We start from the raw sequence: 10279 nt of genomic DNA, 5'->3' as shown, positions 1-10279 counted from the left end.
AGAGGGCAGAGGACATGGCCCCCAGGAGCCCAGCTGCCTCAGGGTCAGAACCATCCCCTCTGAAGCTGGCACTTTGCTGCTACTTCTCACCCCCACCCCCACCCCCGCCCACCACCCCCGGGTTAGTGGCACCCCCGCCCCCATCTGATAGGGCCACAATGAGGGGGACTGGTTTTGGTCTCCGGAGCAACTGTACGACATCATTCAGTTAAGAAAATGCCAGCCGTGCCACAGGGCCTGCCCCGTGCCCAGTAAGTGTTCAGTGGTGGGAGGCCAGCTCCATCAATTGTCCAGGACCCCCCCACCCCAGCCTGCTCATCTTGGTGGGGGTGCTCACCCCTGCCTTTGGCCGGTCCCCCTTCCTCTCAGGCCTTGACTTCCTCTGGATGGGTGGAAGACCCTGGGGTGGGGAGTGGGTGGGGAGCGGCTGGTAACTGGAAGGTCCCCTCCCACCCTGTCGCTGGTGGGCACTGAGGCTGTCTCAGAGCCTTGTTCCAGAGCAGGCTGGTTGGGTTTGAGGATCCAAGGGGTGCTTTCAAGCAAGCTGAGAGCTTCCCAATAAGCCCTGGCGTGGCCCCGGGCCCGGGAAACCCGCTGGTGGGCCGCCGGAAGCCAGGCCTCCTCAGGGTTTGTGCTTCTTGTCTGTGAAGAAGAGCCTCCGGAGCTTGTCAGGCTGCAAGGAAGGACAGGATGCTGGAGCATGGGTCCCTGGACAGGGCGGGGAAAGCCAGGCTCAGAGGTCCCTCCACAGGGACTGGGAGCTGGGGCCAAGGCCAGAGAAAGGCCAGGTCGGAATGCAAATGGCTAGTTGCTCCACAGTCCCTCACGGTGCCAGAAACTCCCTCCAGCCCTCTGGTTTAGGTGAAGGACTTGCTCTCTCTCACCCCTTTCCTTACTGGGTCTCCGGGGGTCCCCACCCCAGCCCTCTCTGCCTCAGCCACACCCTAGGTAGGATGGGGGGTGGGGTGTATGTGGTGCCTTTAGGACCCACAAGAACTTTGCAGCTGGAGGAGGAGCAGACGTGGGATGTGGCTTACATAGTTCTTAGGAGGACTGTCCACAGGCAGAATTTGCGGTCCTGGGAGTCAGGACCTCAGAGGCTGTCTTGACCCAGGGGAGTTCCCTGTCCTGGGGTGTGTGGGTACAACCCTGCCCTGAGGGAGGAGCTGGCAGAGCTTCTGGTGAAGGCCTTCCATCTGGGAGCTCAGGATTTTACTGTTCAGGCCGGGAGAGGAGGTCTGTACATGCTGGAGATCTGAGGCTGCCGCCTTGAGGAGGGGGCTCGCCTGGCTCATTGGCTCCAGGTATAGGCAAGTACACTGGGGTGAACCCTCAGGGTTCCTCTGCCTCCCTGGAACTCTGACCCCCTCCCTCCATCCTCCTGGTCTTTGCTTTCTCCTCCTTTCTTAGTCAAAAGCCCCCAGGAATAACAGTTATCCATTGACAGCTGTCTCTGGGCTATATCCTGAGCACATAGGGATGGCTAGCATCATCTCCTGGGCAGCCACCCCTGGACACAGCACAGGACAAGCCCATTTTACAGATGAGGAGATGGAGATAGATCCTGGGTAGATGCTAAATAAGAATACAGGATGTCCAGCTAAATTTGAGCTTCAGATAAATAAGGAATAATAGCAGTATTGGTAGCTATGCTAAAAAACATTACTCATTGTTTATCTGAAATTCAGATTAACTGGGTATGTTGTATTTTATCTTGCTGAATCTGGTAATCTTAGTTGCATGGGTAACTATTTTGCCCAAAGCCACATGGGTAGGGAGTGCCTGAGCCATGAAAAGGGACAAGGCAAGTCAAACCTGGAGCCAGGGTCCTTGTCCACCTCTCTGAGGCTCTGAGACCCCTGCAGTGGCAGGGGTCCTACCACAGAGAAAGACTTGAGAAGGGCCTGAAAGTTCCCATCTTACATCCAAATCTAACCTCTGCCTCTCCCACCATCTCCAAGCAGGAGTCAGGGCTGGGAAGTTCTGGGTGTGGTGCTGACCTGACCCAACCTGTCTGAGGGCCACACGTTCCCTCCTTCACCAGCAGCTCCCTGAGGGCTGGCGGCCACCCCGCCCCTCCCGAGAGCCCACCTTGTGTATCCGTCCGGCCTCCTTGCTCCTGGCTGCTTGGATCTGTGTGTCCGTCCAGCCTCCTTGCTCCTGGCTGCTTGCTCCTGGGATTTGTTCATAGGTGTGTCTGGGCTCTGGGAGCTCCGGGACCCCCGAGATCCTCTCATAACCACAGTCCGTGAACCCTGAAAGCTTGCTGTATGTAGGACTCATCCCAGGATAGGGGGTCCTGGTTGGGCCCCCCCAGCAGACTGCAATCTGCTCGTAGGCACTGCCGCCTTCTTGACATGGCACATCCCCGGCGTCCTCTGGGAGATCTGTCCAGATGGACTCGTAAGTGTCTGCACAACTGCTCTCGGAGCAGGGCTGGGCCCCACGGCTCAGATTTGGAGACCCGTGGCTCCAGGTAGCCCCTGAGGATCCTGAGGCCTCAGAACTGGAGGGCAGGAGGAGGCCCCAAGAAGTAGGAGACAGCCTAGGACCCTGGTCTGGGCTCACCCCAGAGAGGGCAGGTCCTGGGCCATTGGGCTTGTTCTGGCTTCCGTCTGACAGTCTCCCCGGGGCCTCCTTGCCTGGAAAGCAGGCCTGGCTGCCACTTGGAACCGGCCCCTGCCAGCCGGGTACGTCTGTGCCCAGGCCTAGCCGTGCCTGGTTCATCTTCCTCAGGTCTGCGTAGATGGTGTCAGTGAAGCCTCCAAAAGAGTTGCTCAGAAGGGACGCTCTCCTCTCCGGGAGGGGGGGCACCTTGACAGGGGCCTGGAGAGAGGGACAGAACTGCTGAAAGGTTACCCTGCCACCAGGCTGTCCTCAGCTAAAGTGAAGCTCGGTCAGAGAAGCCGAGGCCCCTGGCCTTGGACTCACTTACCTGACTGTTATGTGCAGGGGTTGGTGGACTTTCGGGATCCCTGCCAGCTTCATGTTCTAGGACTCCTGAGTATGGTCCTTACATTGGCATTCAAGGTCAGGGGCCGTGAGCTTTACCTCCCACCGGAGATCATCCTGTCCTGCTCCTCTCTCCCTTGCCCCCCAGAGAGACCCCTGCATTCACCCACTTACTGCTCCCTTCCACTTCAGAATGGGCCACCCTCAAGTCCATCAATTGTGTATTTTTTTTCATCAATTGTGTATTTACTCAACAAATATTTAGTAAGAACTGTGTAGACACAGTCCCAGGTGTCAAGGGCTACATAATGAGCAGGACCACCTCTTGGAGGTTTACATTCTAACCTGGAGATGAGCAACACACTACTGTTTTTGCTCAATGTGGTTGATGTAATACATGATATAATAGCATGCATGCTCAGTCGCTCAGTCATGTCTCACTCTCTGCAACATTATGGACTGTAGTCCGCCAGGCTCCTCTGCCTATCAGGTTTTTCCAGCAAGAATACTGGAGTGGGGTGCCATATTCTTTTCCAGAGGATCTTCCTGACCCAGTGATCGAACCCGCATCTCTTGTGTCTCCTGCATCGGCAGGCAGACTCTTTACCACTGTGCCACCTGGGAAGCACCCCCATATAATAGTGTATCACAAGGTAATATACTGTCAGCTCATGATCAGTACTATGAAGAACAAAGCTGAGGCATGGGATAGGGACAATGGCAGGTGGGAGAGGGGATATTTTCCATAGTTTAGGTGGTCCTTTCTGAGGAGAGGGCATTTAAGCAGAGAATGGCATACAGCGAGAGTAGCAGCCATGTGGATATCTGGTGGGAAGAGTATTCCAGGCAGTGGGTCAGCAAGTGCAAAGGCCCTGAGGTGGGAACAAGGCTGGTGTGTTCAAGGAAGATCCAAAGGCCAGTGAGGTTAGAGAAAAGTGAAGAAGGAAGAGAGGTAGCAGGGCACCTGAGGAGGCTCTTGTGAACCCTGGTGAAGCTTTCAGATTTTATTTTAAACAAGAGGAGAAGCCCTCAACATTCTGTGATCTGATCTACATTTTAAAAAAAGTCTTCTCTGTGAGTCCCTCCTGCAAAGGTGCTATGGAGAATAAACTACTGACTCACAGGCACCCCACTCTATAGTTTACAAAGGGATTTTTTCAGACATTTTATATCCATTCCCTCATTCGAGCCTCACTGGAACCTCAGGATTGGTAAACTGAGACTCAGAGAGGTTATGGGACTTGACTAAAGTAACTCAGCCAGAAAGGCCAAGCCAAGGATTGAACCAAATCCAGCTAGCAGAGGCAGGCATGGGTGAACCAGTGGGTGATTCCAAACTGGGCTGCTCCTCTCCCAGAGGGCGTGGCAGTCAGCCTCCACAGCCTGAGGGGCTGGCTGGGGAGGCCACTCCAGGCCTGACTGTGGGCGTGACACCCACATTCCTGGTCTAGCAACCCTGACCCCCAGTGGCCTAGAATCCTCCTTACCTCCTTGCTTTCTTCATCAGAGAGATTCTGGGGACTTGCCTCCAGAGAGGCAGGGGGGCTGCTGGCCTTCTCTGGTGGGTATTCCAGGCTAGGATTAGTTTGATGCAGGCCCAGGGTGATGGCGTCATAGAGATCATTGTCCTCCATCTGGGGGTGGTGGAGACACAGCAGGTGTGTGGTCATACACCCCCGGCTGGCCTCTAGCCTCCTGCCAGAGACTGCTGGCCAGAGCCGGAAACATTCCCACCAGGTCCCAGACCTCAGCTACAACACTGTCTCCTCCCAGGACCCTGCACTGAGTGCCCGTGGGTGGCAGAAAATAGAGAAGGCAAAGAAAGGCATGTGGTCCAGTGGGACACCCCTGGCCTGGGCACTCTGCCCTATCCCCCACCCCCACCCCAAGGAAAAGGGGTACCTACCCGGGGGCAGGCAGCAGACAGGGACTCCCCGAAGGGCTCAAACTGCACCTCCTGGTAATGGCGCACGAGTTCTGCCAGGGTGCCGTGGCTCTGGGTGTCCCCTGAGATGAGGTAGCGCCGGTTTCGGAGCTGGTTGATGACAAAGTGCCGGCAGCGGTCACTGCCCCTGCAACACAAGGACAACTGGCAGCTCTGCCTTGGCCCAGAGCCGGAGCTGACCCAGGGCCACGCTGCCCTCTGGGGCCTTGAGGTGCTCCTCTGAAAGTAGGACTTGACATCCAACAAGCCCAGCCTTGCTGGTGATGGGGAGCTGGGGAGTGGCGTTCCAACCTTCCCCCCCACCTCCCCCTCCATCGCCCCCACCCTGCTTCCCCTGCAGCATCAGTCAGGGAGGAAAGGGCAGGTTAAGTGAGGCACTCAGCTTGGGGCTCGGATGCAAAATGTAAAGGGGTGACACAGATTCAGCAACCAGGACAACTAGTTATGCAATATTTTAGAAAGTCAAAATTAATAACAAAATATCCATGATGAGTAAAACTTCTGTCTTAAAGATGAGGTCCGACCCCACACTTGCACACCTTGGCCTCACTCCTCTTACCTGAATTCCAGCCAGATGGAAAAGATGGAATTACAGCTCCCATCTCCCCCAGCCTATAAAGTCTCACCCTCTTCATTTTCCTTTTTTATGGAAGAGTATTGGGTTTCTCTGGTGGTTCAGTGGTAAAGAATCTGCCTGCCAATGCAGGAGACTGAAGGTTCAATCCCCGGGTGGGGAAGATCCCCCAGAGGAGGAAACAGCAACCCACTCCAGTATTTTTGCCTGGGAAATCCCACGGACAGAGGAGACTGGCGGGGTTGCATGGGGTCCCAAAAATGTCCATGGGCTCACAAAGAGGCAGACACGACTTAGTAACTAAACAATAAGGGTAAACACAGTGAAGGGCACACATCCTAAGTGTGCCACTCAGTGAATTTCCCATGTAACCACCACCTCGAGGAAAACACAATATTTCCAGCTCCCCAGAAGACTGTCTTATGGCCCCTTCCAGAGTAGCCATCACCCTGACCCCCATCGTCACAGATCAGTTTTGCTCATTATGGAAATTTGCATAAATAGAATCATACTTTTTTCATGTCCATGTAGAATTAGCTTCTTCCCCCCCCCCCACTGATAGTAGTATTCCATTTAATTTAAATATCCACAATGTATCCATTCTGCTGATGGACATTTAGATGATTTCCACATCTGGGCTGCTATAAATGAAGTTACTCTGAACATTTTTGTACATGGCTTTTTGCTGAATATATGTATTCACTACTATTGAGAATATCCGAGGACGGAGAGTTGGTGGACCCGGGATACACTTATGCTTAGCTTTAGTAGAGTATGCCAAATTGTTTTCTAAAATCATTGCCAAGAATGAGAGTTACAGTTGCTCTGTGTCTTCACAAACTGTTTAGTAGCCTCTGTCTTTCTACTGTAACCAGCAGTTCATTGTGGTTTTAGTTTCTATTTCCCTGATCACTAAAGTTGCTGAACTGTCCTTTTTAGACCCTCTTTTACAAAGTGCCTCTATTTTGCCTGTGTTGTCTTTGTCTTACTGATTTGCAGGAGTTCTTCATATATTCTTGATATGAATCCTTTATTAGGTCTATGTATTATTATACAAAACCTTTCCAGCACTGTGGCTTGTCCTTTTATTCACAGAGTGGTTCTTTTGATTAATAAGAGTTCTCAATTTTAAGAAACTCAATTTGTTAAGCTTCTCTGTCAGTACTTTAGGGTCTTGTTTAAGAAATCTTTGCCTACCACAAAATCATGAAAAATGTTTCCCATGTTTTCCTTTATAAGTGTATTGTTTTGCTATTCTCACTTGAATCTATGATCCATCTAGAATTATTTAAATTTTGTGTATGATGTGAGGTGGGGGTCATTTTTTTCCATTTGGATATCCAATTACTCCTACACCACTTATTGAAAAGACTAGCCTTCCCCCATCCCTCACCCCTGAACTACAGTGGACATTTGTTGCAAATCAGGTAAACCATGTGGGGGTCTGTTTCTGGATTCCTTGGTCTATTTGTGTATCTGCAAGGAACCCCACTTTTATCTCTTTAATGAGTTGGTGTTCCACCCAAGATCATGTTTGGATAATAATAATTTTTAAAAAGCCCTGATGCTGAAAAGACATTGAAAACTGCTGAGTCTGTTTATTTCTAAATGCTGAGGACTGTATCAGGGACACAGAATAACAATAACTATTTTAATAATGAGTAACATTTATTTATTTACTATGTTCTAGATACTGTACCAGCACTTTTTTTAAAGTTCTAAACTCATTAAACCCATTCAACAATTCTATGAAGTAAATACTGCAATGTTACCATTTTACAGATGAGGAAACATAGGTTCAGAGAGGCAGAGTAACTTGCTCAAGGTCAGGATTTGAACTGGGACAGTCAGAACAGATGATAATTTTGAATCTGAATCTGAGACCTTTGAAAGTTTCCCTGGAGCCCCAGCCTGCCTCCCTCCCTAACTGGGGATTGGTGGCAGGGGAACTTCTTTCTTTTTCTGCCTTCCCCCTCGCAACCTACTCTAGGGTCAGGCTCTGACATCACCACCTCTGACTTCATCCTGGCTATCTTGTCTCCTCGTCTCTAGGACCATTGCCTTACACCAGTCTAGATTTCATCATCAAGCCCAGACCTCACCCCTCTGTGGTCCCCACTGCCCCCACACCTCCAGTATCTGTCTTGAGTCCTCCTTCCATAGGCTGCCTGCAGGTTCCTTGCAAAACCTGTCTGACCCGATGACCCTTCATTGTCTACGGACACAGCCTGGCATCCAAGGCTATCCTGAGCTGCCCCCTGCCCTCCTCTCCAGGCACTGCTCCACTGGGACCATGCATCCTTCTGCACCCAGCAACTCATGGGCTTCCCAGCACCTTGGTCTGCCTTGTCTCTCTTCTTTTGCACATGCAGTTTAACCTACTGGAAATGCCTTCCTAACCCCCAATCACACCCTCCTTTCCTGCCCAGCAAGTTGCTTTCTTCCTTTTATCCTGGACTCAAAGTTCACCTCTGTGAACCTTCCCCAGTCTTCCATCAGGAGAAGGTTCTCCCCTGCCCACCCCTCTGACTCACCCCCTTGAAGGCAGAGGCTTCTCCTAGTATATGGCTGGCACTGCTCAGAATGCCTGATGGACATGGTTGGATGAGTGAGGGAGTCAGGGAGTAAGGGCCTGGGGAAATCCCAGCAGTGTGGGCTGGTGAAGACTTGGAGCTTATCTGCAAGGCTGGCTTGTGGGAGCTGGAGCCTGCCTGCCTGCCCTTGGCAGAGGGCTTCCTCTCTTACCTGTAGGACAAGATGTAGCCCGTGGCCCGGTCGCTGAGGCGGATGAGGAAGGAGCCAAGAGCTTTGTCCCTCAGCAGCCGCTCTGTCTGCCTGGGCAGAGGACATGCCATTAGCCAGGGCTGGGTCCCCGCAACAGCAGCAGGAGTAGCCCCAAACTCAGACCCGCCTCAGGGTCCCTGCCAGCCATGCCCCAGACCCAGAGCAGAGACCTCCAGACCTTTATAGAGAACTCCCTCAGAACTTCGGCTGGTCCTGTGGCCTGTCTGGGCTCAGTCAAGCAAATTCAAGACTCAGTCTGGTGCTGGGTTGGAGTCCTGAAGTCACGTACATTGCCCCACTTACAGCCTCACCAGTAGGCACAATAGTCACTGCCCCTTTCCACCTGAATGGCCCTATAGCAAGAAGGAATGCATATAGTGGGAGATGTCCAGTTTTGTGGATCCTTGCCTCAGGATTGCTATGTACAGCCACATGGAAAATTGCTGCACAGTTGTCCAGGGTGTGTACTGCGCAAGAGTTTCTGCAGGGAGAAGGTGCTGTTATATCTGGAGCCTGACCATGTGAGCAACTCTTAGGTTCTCATCTCCCTCCCTTGCACATCCCCTTCAACCCCAGGCAACTATGGATACTGCTAAATAATGCCAAGTATTCTGGAGGCATGGTGGAAAATTCCAGCTGTCTTCTGGTTTGGCAGTACATAGACCAAATCGTTCCTCACCCACTTTTTCACCAAATACTGAGTGCCTGCCCTATGCAGGATTAACTACAGATTTTCCAGAGTTCAGTACTAAATGAAAATCTGGAGCCTCTCAGTTAAAAAGTAAGAATTTCAACATGGGGACTGCAGTGTATTCAGCCAAGAATAGGGCCCTTCTGAGCAAAAGGCCCCATGTTACAATACGAGTTGATGCCGGCGAAGCTGGCCCTGGTTCAGTGCTAAGTGCTGGGCCTGGAGGACCCAACGGCTGGCCACATTTGTCATTCCTTCAGCAAGTGATTGGAGATCCACCCCAATCAGAAAGCCAGCCCCCGCCTTTTGGCCTTTATTCCTAGAGTAACTGTATATCCAGGGTTGCCTGGGACAGTACCCACTTAAAACAGGTCTCCTAGGAAATTCTCCACTTACTAATAGTATTCTGGTTTGGATGATAAATGAAACAGCACCCCTAGTAATTCATCAAGGTATTCAGAGCTAGTCTGAATGCATTCTGATCCAGCCTGCCGCCCCCCACCCCCCGCCCCGCCTCTGCTTTTCTGGCAACCTGGCAGCCCCAGCAAACTCATAGTGGGGGGCCAAGGCCTTCACCCACCTTGTCCACAGAAGCAGCCGTCAGAGAACTTGGTGCTCCTAAGTCTGCTTCCCCACCCACCGCCTCCTGGGGTCCCCACCTCCCCCACGGAGAAGGCCGGGGCCAATCTGGTCCCAGACCATTTTTTCGGCCCTGAGGGGCTATCGGCCACGCTCGGCGTGTGGACAGGGGCAGCCTTACTTGCGGGTGATGAATCCGTGGAACCAGGGGGGCAGGGCTCCATTCTGCAGAATGAAGGGGGCTTGCGTCTCCATGAACCAGCTCAGGGCCAGCTCCTGCAGCTCGGCCAGGGCCTGTCTGTCCCCAGCCCCCTCGGGCCCCCTGCCCAGGCTGAGCTGCCTGAGGTGGGCCTCCATTCTGGCGAGCACTGAGGTGGAAGCCGAGCCCAGACCACCCGCACGCCTCTATATCTGTGAGTGCCTGATGGACTGACGGCTCATTTGCCTGAGTCCATGCCCTCTGCAACCGCCCACGGCACACAGGAGCCCCATTGTCAGCTCTGACAATGTGTGGGCTGGTCCCCCTCTCTGATGCTCCGAGGCGGGGCACCTTGGCTGGCTGGGGACGCTGGGGAGGGTCACATTAGCAGCTAGACAGGCCCGGGGTGGGGGGGTATCCCTGACTTCCTGGCTAGCAGATGAGGCGCACACTGGGTTTGGCCCCTTCCCCCAACCTCCGGTCTTTGTCTCAGCTAAAGACCAGACTCTGGCTAAAGGCCAGGCACTGCCACTCTTAGTAAAGTGGTGAATTTAA

The 10279-nt window shown here is 52.9% G+C and overlaps 1 protein-coding gene across 1 annotated transcript; it reads right to left on the bottom strand.

Annotated features, from left to right (window-relative positions):
- Positions 1-454: 454 nt before the first annotated feature.
- On the bottom strand, positions 455-9882 carry SH2D7 (SH2 domain containing 7). The gene is made up of 6 exons (XM_065906871.1): positions 9707-9882; positions 8217-8306; positions 4859-5024; positions 4440-4586; positions 2092-2826; positions 455-673 (listed from the first exon to the last, which is right to left on the bottom strand). The coding sequence occupies exons 1-6, from the start codon at positions 9880-9882 to the stop codon at positions 623-625; spliced, it is 1365 nt and encodes a 454-aa protein (XP_065762943.1). The 3' UTR covers positions 455-622.
- Between the last annotated feature and the right edge of the window lie 397 nt (positions 9883-10279).

Source organism: Muntiacus reevesi, chromosome 15 (assembly GCF_963930625.1).
Source record: "Muntiacus reevesi chromosome 15, mMunRee1.1, whole genome shotgun sequence".
Lineage (NCBI taxonomy): Eukaryota > Metazoa > Chordata > Mammalia > Artiodactyla > Cervidae > Muntiacus > Muntiacus reevesi.
This window is presented reverse-complemented; position numbering and strand designations above follow the sequence as displayed.

Excerpts from the sequence above, each read along its gene's own strand:
- SH2D7 (XM_065906871.1), bottom strand. The coding sequence starts at position 9,882 with ATGGAGGCCCACCTCAGGCAGCTCAGCCTGGGCAGGGGGCCCGAGGGG. Across the intron at positions 8,307-9,706 it reads CACGGATTCATCACCCGCAA|GCAGACAGAGCGGCTGCTGA; the intron begins GTAAGGCTGCCC and ends TCCTCTGCCCAG. Across the intron at positions 4,587-4,858 it reads TGTCTGCTGCCTGCCCCCGG|ATGGAGGACAATGATCTCTA; the intron begins GTAGGTACCCCT and ends CACCACCCCCAG.